At 38.5% G+C, this 16,759-nt stretch overlaps 2 protein-coding genes across 4 annotated transcripts in view; both read right to left on the reverse strand.

The window, feature by feature from the left end:
- Nucleotides 1-1,950, reverse strand: part of POLN (DNA polymerase nu) — a 156,325-nt gene extending 154,375 nt beyond the window's left edge. Inside the window, exon 1 of the mRNA XM_030876705.2 lies at nt 1,812-1,950. Within this exon, the coding sequence (XP_030732565.2) occupies nt 1,812-1,950 (139 nt within the window). The remainder of the gene's footprint in view (nt 1-1,811) is intronic.
- Nucleotides 49-16,022, reverse strand: HAUS3 (HAUS augmin like complex subunit 3). Of its 3 annotated transcripts, none has more exons than XR_011377462.1 (7): nt 15,891-16,022; nt 15,070-15,125; nt 13,644-14,697; nt 12,243-12,682; nt 10,473-10,701; nt 1,812-4,032; nt 49-387 (listed from the first exon to the last, which is right to left on the reverse strand). XR_011377462.1 is itself a non-coding variant. In XM_030876706.3 (6 exons), exons 3-6 carry the CDS (start codon nt 14,550-14,552, stop codon nt 3,799-3,801), a joined length of 1,812 nt encoding a protein of 603 aa, XP_030732566.1. In that variant the 5' UTR covers nt 14,553-14,697; nt 15,070-15,125; nt 15,891-16,022; the 3' UTR covers nt 49-3,798. The 3 variants fall into 3 exon arrangements, 1 of the variants encoding a protein (XP_030732566.1); XR_011377461.1 differs by having other exon boundaries at nt 49-422; XM_030876706.3 differs by having other exon boundaries at nt 49-4,032.
- Nucleotides 16,023-16,759: the final 737 nt, after the last annotated feature.

The raw sequence follows: 16,759 nt of genomic DNA on the forward strand, positions 1-16,759 counted from the left end.
AAGCCCCTATTTTCTCAGTTTTTGAAGGTAAGTATATTTTGAACTCTGTCAAGTACACACTGCTCTTTTATTTTGGAAAGCAAGTATACAGAATAAAGGAGAAGGCTCTTTGATATTTTTTTAATTAATTAATTTATTTACTTATTTTTGGCTGTGTTGGGTCTTCGTTGCTGCACGCGGGCTTTCTCTAGTTGTGGCGAGCAGGGGCTACTCTTCGTTGCGGTGCGCGGGCTTCTCATTGCAGTGGCTTCTCTTGTTGCAAAGCACAAGCTCTAGGCACGTGTGCTTCAGCAGTTGTGGCACGTGTGCTCAGCAGTTGTGGAACATGGGCTTAGTTGCTCTGCGGCATGTGGGATCTTCCCAGACCAGGAATCGAACCCATGTCCCCTGTATTGGCAGGCGGATTCTTCACCACTGTGCCACTAGGGAAGTCCCGGCTCTTTGTTGTTTGATGTTAACTTTCTTTACTACTTCCCCCAGCACCAACATTCCCCCTAAAACACTATCAATTGCTAGGTATGTAGTCCATACCCCAAAATTCTTACTCTTCATTATTGACTCCCATAACAAGGGCAACAGATGTCTGAATATGAATAGACTGAAACGTTAAGCGTTACTGTATCTTAATCGACAAACTGCATTTATAACAGCTTTTGCACTATGTGTTAATATTTCTCAATTATTTCATCTCAATATAATTAATTGTATCTCACTCACTTATAACCTACTCTGTAGAAGAGAAAAACAAATTATCGGTCCAGACTTACAATTTAAAATAAAAACTGCTTTGCTAGTAAAAAAAAAAAAACAACAACAACAACAACAACAAAAAACACACCTGGTATTCCAACCATTTCAGTCACACTTGTGAGCATATGTCACTGCTTTTACTATTATATCATATGTCATAAACATATGTACACAGATCCACTGATCTGTCACGTAACAGTTTATACATTTCTACGGCGGTATAATACACATACTGTCAAGAACACTTCTCTTGTCTACCACAAATAAGCAAATACAGGTTCAATGACCTGAGAGCTAAGGGTTTAGAAATGGACACTATGAAAGAGCCCATCTCTTTGAAGTTACTTAAACAGCTGATCCAGATTCTAAGGGAATGTTTGGCAGAAATGCCTGAAACAACGAAGAGAGTGTCACATTTTCAAAGCAGTAAGGGCTAAGAGAATATAAAATTTAGTGAGCAGAAGCTCAGTCATCACTGAATGAGACTAAAACAAGGGGAAGCTGGACTGTTTGTAGGCAGGAACTTCCCTACACAATAAAAAGTTCTATAGAAAAACTCTGCTACATTTCGTTTTGTGAAAATTAATAAGAAGGCTCACTAAAATGGAGTTGGCAGACCAGAAGGGGGAGCTCTCATGCAGTACCACGCAAAGTCAGCAGGAGGAAGAATCAACAGGAAAGAATCATCAATTACAGGTCCCCACAGGAAAAGATGTACAGGGCATCTCCTACAAGAAATCCACTTCCCCAGCAACTCAGCCGGAAACCACCAGCACTTTGAACTCTCACTTTTCTCCAATGGACTTTGATTCAAAACAACCCCTGCCAACATCCACCTTTTTCTCTATAAAATAATGTTCCTCTCCTTTGTCAGACTTGCCTTTGGCCTTTGTATAGCATGCTTGTCCCAAATTGCAATTCTCTGCTATTCTCGAGTAAACCCACTTTTGCTGGTAAAATAACTCTTTCATTTTTAAGGTCAATGATTTTCAAAACTTAGTCTTAAGAATAATTAAGACTCAAGGTAACAAAAAATATGAAGGTTCATGAAAATTACTCACTCTTTTCACTCTCTGTCCAATTCTTAGACTCCACTAAATCACCTGAATGCATAGCAGACATAATCTTCTGAGCAACACTGGAGAGTGGTATCTTACAGAGGTCAAAGCCTACAAATGCCTCGTAACCTTCCATTTTCATAAAATCCTAAACGTAAGATAAACATAATACCCATATATTAATTTTGAGACTTCAAAATAAGAAACAAGTCATGTAAAAATTTTTACATAGAGACATTCATAAAAATTACTATATTCACCACTACAGGAAATAGGTATTAATTGTCTCCATAATACAGATAAGATAGTAAGAAGAAAGTGAAACATTTAGAGGCTCAACTGGGTATTATGGTAAATAGACAACAAAGTAAAGAATGTATCTCCAATCTTGAAGCAAGCAATCTACTCAAATATTTCCTACTTCCTGAGGTTTGAAACAAACGGCTATTATAATCTTCAAACATACAGATCTAGTAACATAAAAATTATTTTTAACTGACTTGGGTTATTATGACAGACACATAACCTAACATCCTTTCACTCGCACTGCTGGGCTGTACTGGTCCCCTGGGCTGAGCAGGTGAAGGTCTAGAAGGGACAGTACAAATCATCGAGTAGCTGGTAATACATCTAATGTATTTGGCACTAATCTAAACAGAATTTGTTGTTTCATGAACCAGAAAACCAGGTGACATTTTCCCACATTACTGGAGAGGAGAAAAATTTCAAGTAAATTCTCAATTCCAAGGTAGGGCAGAGGGAAAAACAGGAACAAACAAAGGTCACCTGTGAGGAGTTAATAACAAAATCTTAGGCAAAACTTATTGCTACAAATTTTTCAAGCATATTAAGATCTACTTAACAAATACAAAATTTGAAAAATGTACAAATACAATAATTAGCAAATTCAAAATTGTCAAGGCCCATATGTCATCTAAGCATACCCATTTTCTGATGGTTATAGCTAAAAAACTCCATAAACATCACCTAAAATGTGAAGTCTTTAGACAGGCATTCCACATTACAAGCAGGTAATACATTTTTGGAGCAGTAATATTTCTTGAAAGTAGTGTCTAAATCTTCTCTTTTCTCCATAAAGCTTACTTAGTATGTAACAGAGGTCACATATAAACTAGGCACTCAAGAATCATTTGATGTAATAACTGATAAATAAGCTACTTCAAATTATTTTACCTCAACTCTTAAAATAATTTCTAATTGTCCAAATACTACACTTGTATCCCAACCAATAGAATCCAACCCTTAGGTATTTTCACTCTTAAGAAATTGATTAAAATAGTGTTATACATCATCTGAGCAACCACTTCCATGGAATTTTGAAATTTCATTTTGAAAGACATTCATTATATGTAAGTCAGACTGAAGTCAAAGCACTGCTGAGATCTGTCCTGAAGATATGTTGAATCCCTAGGACCCAACCGCTAAAATGAGCAATGGCCAATGGAGACTTGACATTCTTTGTGGTACAAGCAGGAACATTAAAATTTAAGTCTCGAAGTCTACAGCAGGGAATTATGGGTGAATACAGTTTGAGTGGCAGAATTTTACTTCATAGACAAATATGAGGGGACTTAACTATTCCATTTATTAAGGTCTACAGCTTTAACAATGCTGATTCAAAGTCCTACAAATTTTTAAAATATTTAACAGCAGAAATTTCTATCTCTAAAAAAAAAAAAAAAAAAGAGATACAATTAACTCTGTAAAAAATATCTGCATTATATAATAATGCTTTTTCCCTGTAACTTAAAAATTACCAGGACTAAGTACCACCAAGCAAATGTTCAAGTCATAAAAAGCACTGGGACTTTGAACAAACATATAATAAACCAAATTGATATAATACTTGAATTCATTAAATGAAACGTTCCATTGACCTCGAATTTAAAATTTTCAGTGTTTATTAGCTATATTCTCCTCCTAATATATAAAATATTAAAACACAGCACGTGCAGTAAAGATTTCATTTTCAATCTTCAAGACCAACAGCCTTAATCTTTGACCGGTTTTCTAAATTCTCCACAATATCTTTCAGATAATCTTCATCTTTAAAAAAATATACATATAATTCTCTTTCCATTTGATGCAGTTTATTAGATGCCAAAATTTTTCTTTTTGTCTTCACATCAGCAAGAATATCAGTAAGAAGATGATTTAGCTTATTTAGCTGAGATTCAACTTGATGAAACTGCTCCATTAACTCCTAAAAGGAAAACAGTAATGTTTTTAATTCAAGAGCTCTATTCATACTACCAATTATAAATTTAAAATGTAATTTACATAAGAAGAATCTAAATGATATAATGATTATTCCCACAATCTCAACAATAAATGAACCTCAATTAAAAATCCATAGCAGGGGGTACTTCCCTGGTTGTCCAGTGGTTAAGACCCCGAGCTTCCACTGCAGCGGGTGGGGGGGGGGGGGTTCCATCCCTGGTCGGGGAATTAAGATCCCACAGGCCACGGGCCCCGGGCAAAAAAAAAAATCCATAGCAGGATTAATAAAAAGTCTATGTATTGATAAGACCCACTGCAACCACTTCCTATAGGCAATTTTAAGTGATTCAAAGCAAACTCCTACTCCCTGAAGAGTACTTGATATGTAAACTGTTCTGCATATTCATACATTCAAATATTACTGAATGCCCACGCACCAAGCACTGTTTTAGAGTCTACAAATAGAAGAATGAGCACCATTTCCTTCCTGGAACTTACATTCTGCTTAAGTAATCAAACCTTGTTTTAGCCTAAGCTGTTTACTCTAGACATCACAGGTTCTGAGAAAACCTTGAAATGAAGCAATTACCAATATAAAAGAATTACCTTAACAAAAATCTCATTTTTCTTTTTCCACATTGTTACAGAAGATGGAACTATATGTGACATTCAACAATCCTGACTTACCGTGTAATTCTTCTCAAAAACCTAGACATGCTGGACCCTTCACAGTTAATAATTGAAATTCTTCACTTCTTAACATTAAAAGCAGTTTATTAACAAGTTTCCATGGCCTTCTAGTCATGTATTCTACTCCTATGATTTTTCAGCCAGTATTACCAAAGAGGTTCTCAGAAAATCTGTAGCTGTAACTACACCTCAACCTCCCACAGCCTCTCAGCATGGTCCACAGCATGGTAATCACCTGGGGGAGTTTGTTAAGAATAGTTTCCTGCACCTCATTCTACACTAAATCACTCTGCAACAGGGCCAGAAGCTACATTTCAACAGGCTCCTTGGTGATTCTAACGTACAAGTTCATGAATAACAGCTTCACACCTGTCATAAATGTCAGTTCCAGAGAGTATTTCTTAAACTAACTACATTAAAAAAAAAAAAATCAAGTAATATCCACATTAATTGGTCTCTCTTTGAGGAAAAACTCTGTAAACTTGAATACAATCAGAAACATCTAACCTTTAGTTTCAATACTAAAGATCTTAACAGTTACTAAAATAATACTCCTACAAATACTGAAAAATATTCAACTTCATTAATAAAAATGCAAGTTAAAATTCATATGGATGACACTTTATACCTCACTGGGATAGGGAAAAACATTAAATAATGATACCCAATGACATTATAGTGAAATCACCATATTTTAGTGATTCTAGGATGGAATCTTTCACATTTTAATATAACTGAAATCAACATGCACTGTACAATCAAGAGCATCATGTAACTGTTATTGACCAGACACTCATTAGAAGCACTTTATCACCAATATTTTATTTTTTGCCATGCCACAAGGCTTGCAGGATCTTAGTTCTCCCAACCAGGGACTGAACCTGCGCCGCCTGAAGTGGAAGCGCCGAGTCCTAACCACTGGACCGCCAAGGAATTCCCTCACCAATATATATATATATTTTTATTATGGTAAGAACACATAACATGAGATCTCCCCTCTTAAATTCAGGAGTACAATACGGTATTGTTAACTACAGGCACAATGTTGTATAGCAGATGGCTAGAACTTGTTCATTTTGCATAACCGAAACTTTAGACCTGTTGATCAACAACTTCCCATCTGGCAACCACCATTCTACTCTGTGCTTCTAATAAATCTACTTTAGATGCTCATATAAGTGGAATCATGCACTATTTCTTCGTGACTGGCTTATTTCACTTAGCATAATCTCCTCAAGGTTCACCCTTGTTGTGGCATTTTGCAGTTCTCTTTTTCTAAGGCTGAATGATATTCCATTGTATGTGTATACTATATTTTCTTTATCCATTCCTCCACTGATGGACTTTTAGGTTGTTTCCACAGCTTAGCTATTATGAGTAAGTGCTGCGATGAATATGTGAGTGCAGACATCTCTTTAATATCCTGTTTTCATTTCCTTTGGATATATACCCAGAAGTAGGATTACAGGATTATAACAGTAGTTCTATTTTAAAAACTTTTGAGGAAATTCCATACTGTTTTCCACAGCAGCTGCACCATTTTGTATGCCCACCAAAAATGTACAAGGGTTCCAATTTCCCCACATCCTCACCAATCCTAGTCTTTTGATTTTTGATAACAGTCATCCTAACAGGCATAAGGTGTTATCTCACTGTGGTTCTGATTTGCATTTCCCTGATAATTAGATAATCGAACATCTACTCATAAACCTGTTGGCCATCTGTATTTCTTCTTTAAGGAAATGTCTATTCCAGTCCTTAGCCCATTTTAAAATCAGGTTATTAAGTTTTCTGCTATCACCAACATTCTTGATGTATAATGTGGAAAAATATTAAAAGTACTTTGAGTCAAGATATAACATAGAAGTGGACACTAAATGTGAAGCTTTAGAAACACCTTAACCATTTTAATTGGCTTTTTCCCTTTTAATGTATATTCAACAGTGATATGATAAAAACCCACACCTAAAAGGTATCTTCTAATAGGCATGAAATAAAAATTCTAAATAAGGAAATACTGTGTCAGTTTAACTGAACAAGTTTTTTCTTTCTTAGAAATTCATGAAATTATGGTGTATCATATGATAAGTGGTGTCTAGCAGACATTTAATAGTGCTGGTGACATTGTAAGTAGGTACAACTCCTTTGAAAAGCAATATGGCAGTATCAAAGGCCAAAAAATAATGTGTATACCCAAGAAATCCAATAATTCTACTTCTAAGAGTTCATCCAAATGAATGTATCAAAAAAAAAAAAAGAAAGTATCCAACAACAAAAAGCTATATACACAAGATATACATGATCTCATTCAAGAGCAAACAAAAGAAAAAAACGAAGACTATCAAAATACTCCAAGATGGTGGACTGGTTACACAAATTATGACACAGTAATTAAATCAAGAGTATTATAAACTTTAAAAATTAAAATCGTTTAGCACGGAAATGTTTATTTCATAAGGCTAAGTATAAAGGAAGAACATGAAAGATATATTAAGTAAAGGAAAAAAGCATCCACCTTGCAAATACTAACCAAAAGAAAGATAGCATAGGAATATTAATATCAGACAAGAGAATATTAAGACAAAAAGCACAACACAAGGTCATTATATAATGCTCAATGGTTCAATCCACTGCAATTTAAGTCTACCAGAATATTTCACTGCGATTTTAAATTTGGATGTAACTTATAAAATAAACTCAAATATAAAGAAAAAACTGACAGAACTACAAGGAGAAATTTTCAAATCCACCATCATGGGATTTTCACATAATTGTTTAAAAGATCAAGAAGATAAAAATCACTAATAGGAGACTTTAAAGAACTAATCACAAATATCACTTCACATCCATTAGGATGACTGTTACATATGTTTTAAAAAGGGAAAATAACAAGTGTAGGCGAGGACATGGAGAAACTGGAACCCTGGTGCAGGTGCTGTGGAAATGTTCGGCAGTTCCTCAGAAAGTTAAACAGAGACTTACCACATGACTCAGCATCCACTCCTAGGTATATACCCAAAAGGAATGAAAACAGGGACTCAAGTGCTTGTACAACAATGTTCACAGCAGCATTCTTCAAAACAGCCAAAAGGTGTAAACAACCCAAGTGTCTATTAAACAGATGAACAGATAAAATGTGATGTATACACACAATGGAATACTCAGCCGCAAAAAGGGATAAAATTCTCACACCTCATGCAATATGGATGATACTTAAGGACATTATGCTAAAATAAGCCAAACACAAAAGGACAAATATTATACAATTCTACTTACATGAAGTACCTAGAGTAGGCAAATTCATAGAGACAGAAACTGGAACAGAGTTACCAGGGATGGGGGAAAGGAGGAATGGGGAGTTAATATTTAACAGGCACAGAGATTGGCCCATTTGGGATGAGGAGAAAGTTCTGGAAATGTATGGTGTCATGGTTGCACGACACTGTGAATGTATTTAATGTCACTGAATTGCACACTTTAAAGTGGTTAAAATTGTAAATTTTACACTTTATTTTACCACAGTAAAAAAATTATTTAAAAAAACTAATCATAAGCCGCCTTATTTCAAGAGAAGTAAGCTAGTTACTCAGATCAATTCTTCTATAGGAAAAAATGTGAAAGGTGAAATGAAGTACTTAGTCAAACAAAACAAAAGCAACAAAGAGGTAACAAGACATTAAAAGAAACTACAAGACCATAAAACAATGCAGGTTGGTAAGGAAGCCCAGGAGGTGCTTATTCAATTGCCAATCTTGGAAAATCAGAATCCATGATTCCTGGGAGAAAAATCAAAGTCCAAGGTCCACAGAAGGTGGGAAGTCAAACAGGAGACTCTTCATAATAAACTAAGGACTCCAAGGACACCAACAATCTTAAGATCAGGATGGCCAGAGGTGGAAGAGCCCTTGGTTAGAATTACAGCCCAGATAGGAGTCACCTGGGTCCTCCGAAAACAGAGTCTGAACCCAGTTTATGGTTCAGAAGTGGTGGTGCCCAAAATATCTAACAAAACATACATGAAGGCAGAAGGCATTTAAGGATCCTTTTGTTATCTCATAATGTAAGGGGGTCCCTTCACCAGAAAGATACTGATTTTAAATTTGTATGCCTCAATAAATGGTGATGGGACAATCTGGTTATTCATAGGGAAAAAATAAAATGAGAACTCTACCTCTCATGTCATACATAAAAATAAACTCCTGGTGGATTAAAGAACTGAACTTGAACAGCATAACTTTAAGATAAAGTAAAGGGGACTATCATTATGATATTATGGGCAAACCTGAACAAGATATAAAAAAGGGCAAACTTTAAGAGTGATTAAATGACATGACATTAAAACATCAAAAAAAAAAAGCCAAAAATAAACTAACAGGAAACAGTAAAAAAGAAAAAAACAAGCCACAAATAGGGAGCAAATATACATAACACACATCACTGACAAAGGACTGGTATTTGAAATACATAAATAACTCCTACTGAAAGGGGGTTCAACCTCCCTAACCATCAGAGAAATGCAAATTACAATCTCAACGGGACGCTATTTTACATCTCTACAGAGTGAGAGAAAATTATAAATCAGACAGTGCTACGTGATGAACAGGATATGGATACATAGCATCTCTTAAACATCGCTGGTACAATATGATACAACCCCTTTAGAAACCAGTTTGATGTACACTGTAAAACTGAACCTGTTATCTAGCAATTCCACGCCTGTGTGAGGGGACAGCGAGTGATGTGTGAGTGTGAGAGTGTGTGTGCGTGCGTGTGTGTGTGTGTGTGTGTGTGTAGGCATGCATCTACAAGACATGCAACAAGACTATACATAGCTGTATGATCTACAACGGCAAAAACTGGAAATAATCTAAATGTCTGTCAACAGAACAGATAATTGTGGAATTTCACATAAGAGAATACTAACTATACAAAAGAGAGAACTATAAATGAGCTATAGCTTTACAAATATCAACGTGGATGAATCTCAAAATCATATTAAGAAACAAGCAAGTTACTAAAGAATACATTAATACAATCTATATAAAATTCAGAAACATACAAAACTAAATAACACATGGTCTGTATTATAAACAAAAGAAAGCGAATGACAAAATTAAGCGTAGTAGTTACTCCTTGAAGAAGAGAGGGGAATGGTATTAGGAGGAGCACGCTATTACTAAGTGTACAGAGGATTTGAGAGATGTAAGGGCAATCCTCTATTTACTAAGATAGGTGAAAAGAATACAGGGGTGGTTTTATTTTTCTTAATTCTTAGCATAAACATTATATATCCTTCTACATCTGAAATATTTCATAAATTTTTAAAATTCTGTGTGCACTGATCAAAACGATCTGAAAAATATATTTATGTTTTTATATGAATAAAAATGAGGTATGAAAATGTTATTAGGGCAATGAGATATGGAGTAATATTTTCCTCATGTTAACATTTTCTTTAGCATCTTTTACAATGAACACTTTTTTTTTTTTTTTTGCAGTACACGGGCCCCTCACCGCTGTGGCCTCTCCTGCGCGGAGCACAGGCTCCGGACGCGCATGCTCAGCAGCCATGGCCCACGGGCCCAGCCGCTCTGCGGCACGCGGGATCCTCCCGGACTGGGAGACAAACCCATGTCCCCTGCATCAGCAGGCAGACTCTCAACCACTGCGCCACCAGGGAAGCCCTGAACACTATTTTTTTAAGTATTTTTAATTACTATAGCAAACACCCACCTGATCACTAAGCAAAAGCTGATTTCCTCCTTGATACAAAGCATCACAAAGCATGTCCACATCATTATTTAGTTTGGACAGAAAGAAAGAATGCTCTTGAGCAGATACTGCTAACTGCTCTTGTACCAAAGAAACGTCCTGTTTTAATTTCTCAGCCACTTCTTCCAGGTTTCCATGGGTTATAAACAATTCTTTTTTCTTATTCTCTCCTTCTAAAAGTTGATAAAGCCTAAAATGTAAGATTAAAAATTACAGAAAAAAATTCTCAAGTCAGTACAGTTTTCAAAATTATAATCCACTATATATTGGGGCATCTTTGGGGAAAGCTAACAACCTATAAATATTAATCAAACAACTAAAAACATTCCAACTAAAATACTACCTCATTACAGAAATATGTATTCTAATTACTGTATCTGAATCCCCAGTTTTCCCATCTTCCAAGTTTTAGACAAAAAATTTTTTGACTTAAACTGCCATTAACCTACCTCAAACAAACGTTTCAGAGGTACCTCCCTAGAAAACAATTCTTTCACAGAACACAACTATGATGTAGTAGAAACAGCAATGAACTTGAAACAGAAGACCTAGATCTGAGTTCTGGCTGCCATGTAAGACCTAAGTCAAGTCAACCTCTGAGACTTAATTTTCACATCGTAATACCTACCTAATTTTAAAGGACTGTGGTAAACTTAAAAGAGAAAAAATGAAAATATAAACAACGTAAAATGTTTAAAAAAGTGAACAGTAAAGAGCCACGTAAATAGTAAACTTGCTACTCCAGTCATGTCCATATTTGCTTGACAAATTAAATTCCTAATGAACCATGAGGTCACTTTAACACTTCAAACGTTAATGGCAGAAATATCCTACAAGACTAATGGAAAAATGTGAGGCAGCACTTTCTACATATTTATGACAAAAAGTGCCTGCTCTTTTCCTCAGAATTTTTCTTAAATGTATTATTTTAACAAGTTGCAACAGGTTTCCTAAAATAGGTTCAAGCCTAAGGCTAATTCTGCTCTTGTGGAATGTCACTACACAGTTCCAGGGGGCACCATTTACACAGAATCATGAGGTCAATGCCACCTCTGAAAGTGTGCAGTGAGGCAGCCCTATCCCTGCCCTTCATTTCATTAATAAGAACACAAAGTATTAGATGATTTTCTTCTAGCCTAGAGAAAAATCAGGAGTAGGATCGAGATTTTTGAGTCCTTTGACTACTTTAGCCCTCCAATTTCAGTATCCCCATACCATCAATTGCTTAGACATCCAGAAAAGACTGGAAGCTAGCATTCATTCTTGCTGATTCACCTTGACTAGACGCAAAAATGAAGTCTTCTCTCCTCTCTACTGCTGCCTTCTCCACATGAAGTCAATTCTCTGCTCTGCAATACTTGCTATTCACCCAGCTGTATTCAAACTTCCTGCTGTAAGTTAAACTCCTGCCCCAAATCTAAAAACATCTATCAATAAATAGTGCCTAAACATGAATAAAGACCTTGTATTGTATATTTTCAATCCTCCAACCCATCCACTTCACCTCTAAACCAGCTATTTCCAGATTTAACATAAATGAAAAAGAGAGCAAGAATTAAAAAGGAAAACGAAACATATAAGAATATAACAGAAAGGTGGAAGAACAGAATACAAAGGCCAAAAACGGAGTGCAAAGAATTCTTTAAACGTCCACAATTTTAGTTCAAACTCTAGTATTTTACAAAAACGAATGGAAAAATAATTACTCACTAAAGAAACAATGAAGCCTACCTATGAGTAGAATAATCCTTGGTATCAATGGTATTCCTTGGATTTATCTGCTGAGATACAGATGGGTCTGTCAGCATTTCTAATTGGTGGTGGAGCATCAAATTACTTTGACTAAGTTCTTGAACCAAGTTTTCAAGCTGACGATATAGGTCCAAATGCCTTCTCAATTCAATTTCATAAGATAATTGTACAAGTTCAAATGATGCCTTTTGCTTTATCAACTGATTTAAAACTAACTCTTGTCTTGCTGTGTAATAGTCTTGTTTAGCAATCTGCAGGTCGAAATCTCCCTTTACAACTGGCATATTCAATAACTGGGCATTCTCTCTTACCACAGCAGGCAAAATTTTGTCTTTTATATGAGTGATTTGTTCTTCAAGTTTCAGAATCTCACTGTTCAAGCTAGAAATTTTAGCATCCAAAATATCTTTGCCAAGAACCTACACAAAGAAAACAATTACATTTCAAACTGTAAGTATAAAGTTGAAATAGTTTTTAAATTATTTTCACTTTCCATTTTAGGTTATCAGATAACATACTCACTAACACTTATTTCATATTAGCAGAAGCCAAAATCACAGTTTAAAGAAGCAAAGTGTAGACTAAGCCAAGGGTAAAGCCATTATGAATTGCTAACTTTTAATGCTATTACTACCATGTAAAATACTAGACACAGTAATGGACATCTTGTCATGTTTGTCTTAATAAAAATCACACTACTCACCGAATGCTAATGTATACTATTTAAGTTTTTCTTAAAATTAAAATAATCTCAGTAGCTATTCTCCCAGCCTGCCTGTTGATTTCAGCACTTCTACAGAATAACAGGACTTCACACATCATTCCAAAGTTTGTGTCAGTTATAGGTATTCAGCTTCAGAAAAGCTGTTATTTTTACTCAACTATCTAGTGGTTACATTACCAAGAAAGCAAGCTTCCCAAGAGTGCAGATGGCTAACTATAATACATCTATACATTCTTAGAAAAGAATCAGGGTTTCAATCCACTGAACCGGATCTCTAACTTCATTAGCACCATCCTCTGGTCAGCGCAAACAAGGCAGAAAACCCGTAACACAGCAATAAGGCTCTTTACCCATTCATCATAAAAAAGGAAATGTCAGGGTCATCTGTATCTGAACCAACACAGAATGCAAAAGTACTTTTGTTTAAAATGAACTAGATAACGTGGTCCGGTTATAATTACTATTTCTGCCCTCGGCTAATATGAAGATCTATTTGTACGAAACAATGACACAGATCACAACTAAACACTGAACAAACAGAAAATAAGAGACTGTGATTCCTTATTATATCCCCATTTCTAAAGACTTTACTATCAGTATTACTCCATTATCAACAACAATTTCAATATGAATCCAGTCCCATTTCTCATGTTTACCTTGCTAGTGAGGCTATGAAGATTCTCCTCTGCCCATTTTATACTTGACTTCAGGCTCAAATTTCTTGCTTTCAAGTGAATTAACTGATGTTGAGCACAAATATATGCCAGCTGCAGCCTAGCCATCTCTAGCCGTCTCTCCTCAAGAACTTCTTGATTATCACAAATAGAGGACGCTTGTATATCTAAAAGTTGAAAATTTTCTTCGTTTGAACTTTCAACTACTTCATGTACACCTTGAAAGAACTGTTTTTTGGTATATAAGGTTAATGCTGCTGTGCTTTGCTCTTCTTGGCTTAGATATTTTTCCAATGAAAATTGAGATAAAAACACCAGTGGATCTGTCCCTTGACCCAAATTCGAATGTCTGAAGAACACCAGTAATTTTGCAACTCCATCAGTAAGAGCGTGAAGCTCATTACTGATCTTAGTATTGGTAGCATTTAGAATTCGCTGACTCTGCTTCAGCTTCTTATTGGCTGCTCCTTCTTTAGCATTTAACCTCAGAGACTTGTGGCTAGTTACTGAAGCCATCAACTGGCATTTATTACGTCGCTGAATTTTCAGGTTCTTTAATTTCTGCAGAGTTTGAACCTCATCCTCTAATTTCTCCAGCTCTTTGTCATTCAGGGTAGGTGTCTTCAAATCAGAAGTTTTACAGGTATTAAGAACTTCATCCAACGCTGCTCCTTCTAGGATGGGCTTGCCTGATTTCTGAAGAATGCTAAAAGCTTCCAATTCCTCTTCAGATAATACGTTCCGTTCACTCACATTCCCACAAAACCACTTCAAAAATGATTCATTTTCAACAGTCTCAAACAACCAGTCAAAATCTTCCCCATTAAGAATATCAGCTTTGGGATAATCAATTTTTTTTAACGTTTCCACAAACTCCTTTCCACAACTCATGGTTTAACTACCCAAATTTTTTGTAACTGATAAGGTTTTATAGTGTTGATATTTAGAAAATGAATCCAAATACATACAAAACTAATTTTATGTTAAGTCCACAGAGAAGGGGGAAATATATTTTTAGACTCTATAATAATTTCTCCTGGGGGGGGAAAAAAAACAAGTGTTAGACCACAAATAGGGCGACTATATCTTTGAAAGGATGATACAGCTAAACATCACAAGATACAGTTGTAGCTGGAAAGTCTGATGAAGATAAACAATTAGGGTATTACTTAGAACAATGCAACAGTAATGAAAACCTAATTAACAAGGAAATCCTATTTTTTCCAAAGATAACACGGTTTAAAATACGCTGTATTTTAGAAAGCAGCAGTTCAGTTTTTAATTCAAAATACATGGATGTAAATATATCCAAGCCATCACGCGGCTAAGCAGCCTCCTTTCCCTGTCCTTCCTGAGAAAACAGAAATAAATATGGTAAGTTTTTTACGAGAGTCAACTAAATATTTACCTGAATAACTCAGTCAGCATCCGCATTCACGCAAGAACCAGTCAGATACGACGAACCTAGTGCAGAGAAAATCAGGCTTAAGGTTTAAGAACCACCCCCGACTCGAGAAGAGCCAAAGGACTGAGCAGTCGTTCAATAAAGGTACTTCAGGCATTTATTATTTTCAGCACAGGGACCACCTGTCCACGCTGCGAACTCCAAGGACGTAAACAGGAGGCACAGAGGAGGGCCCCAGTAACACATCTGCGGCACTCGGTGATTTGGGGTGATGCATTCAGCGATGACTGGGACGCGCGTCAATAAACTACTCGTCCACAGAGGCCGCCGAATCGGCGCCAAGACAAACTGCACAAACCTCAGGCGGGTGCCCGGCCGGCCTGCGGGGCTCAGGTACGCCACCCCGCGTCCTAGCAGCGCCTCAGGGTCGGGCCTGGACGGGCGGGGCCCCGGGCGCCCCCGCCCCGCCCACACTGGAGCCCCCCGTTTCCGGCCGCGCCCCTCGCCCCTCACTCGCGCCCCCGGCACCCCCCCCCGCACCGGAGGGAGCCCCCAGTGTCCCGCCGCTCTCCTCAACCCTCCGGGCGCCGCCCCCCGACCGCACTGGAGCCGCCAAGCTCCGGACGCTCCCCTCACCCACCCGGCCCCCACTCGCACCCCCGGGCCCTCGCCCTGCGGACAGCGACTGCGCCGCGCGGGCAAGTACCTGCGCGCCCGAAGGACGTCCCCAGGGACGCCCGGAAGAAAGACGCAGCCCACTGACCCGCGCCGCTCCCACAGCCCCACCTCCCGCCTGATAGAACGGCGAGGCGGCCGCCACATACCTCAGAAAGCTCGGCTTGTGCCCCTCAACAGCCCGCCGCCACGCCTCGCACGGCCTCACGGGAACGCCGCCCCCCGCGCGCGCGCAGAAGACCGAGCCCGGGTCGCGGGGCGACCTTCTGCACAGGCGCAGGGTCGGAAGAGGCGGGGCTGGATGGGGCGGGCCCCCGGCCTGACGTCTACCAGCAGGGAGCGAGCTGATTGACTCCCTGCCTCAGGGGCGGGGCCGGGGCGCGCGAGGGGGAGGGGTGGGGTGAGGTCTGGGGGTCGCCTAGGCGGGAGGTCCGGCCTCGCACAGTCGCTGCGCCTGCACGCAGTACCCCGTTTGCACCCTCTGAGGAGCCGGCTTTCAGCCGCAGCCTCGTTGGGTCGGGAGCGCGCACCGGAGCCAGCCCCGCCCTGCCCTGCCCTGCCGGCCGCCCTGTGACCGGGCAGCCTCGGCCCCGTGGCCTCTGTGTCCCGTCCTCCCCGGCCGCGGGGCCGCGCTCCACTCCGGAGTGCGCGTGGACGAGCTCGCGGAGCGGACTTACTCGCCTCACAGCCTTTTACGATGAACGCTGTTTTGCAGGAGCGCTTAGTTACCAAGCCCTCACCTGACAATCCCATTTTCCACATACGACTTTTAAATAAAAGTTGAAACTATAACTCATATAGACATACAGTGGATATGTGTCGGGATGGAGACGGTTTCCAAGGAGGATGCCGGAAACGGAAGATGTGTGGTCAGCGAAAGGAGCAGTGCTCAAATAAGATTGCCGAGTTTGATGCAAATCTGGTTGACGCCCCACCGTCCAATGAAACCAGACTTTTGGGGGTTATCATTTGTATTGGGCAGAATTCATTTGCATCTCTACCAGACACAAATCATTTG

Source organism: Globicephala melas, chromosome 5 (assembly GCF_963455315.2).
Source record: "Globicephala melas chromosome 5, mGloMel1.2, whole genome shotgun sequence".
Lineage (NCBI taxonomy): Eukaryota > Metazoa > Chordata > Mammalia > Artiodactyla > Delphinidae > Globicephala > Globicephala melas.

Excerpts from the sequence above, each read along its gene's own strand:
- HAUS3 (XM_030876706.3), bottom strand. The coding sequence starts at position 14,552 with ATGAGTTGTGGAAAGGAGTTTGTGGAAACGTTAAAAAAAATTGATTAT. Across the intron at positions 12,683-13,643 it reads TTCATAGCCTCACTAGCAAG|GTTCTTGGCAAAGATATTTT; the intron begins GTAAACATGAGA and ends TTCTTTGTGTAG. Across the intron at positions 10,702-12,242 it reads AAGGATTATTCTACTCATAG|GCTTTATCAACTTTTAGAAG; the intron begins GTAGGCTTCATT and ends CTTACATTTTAG.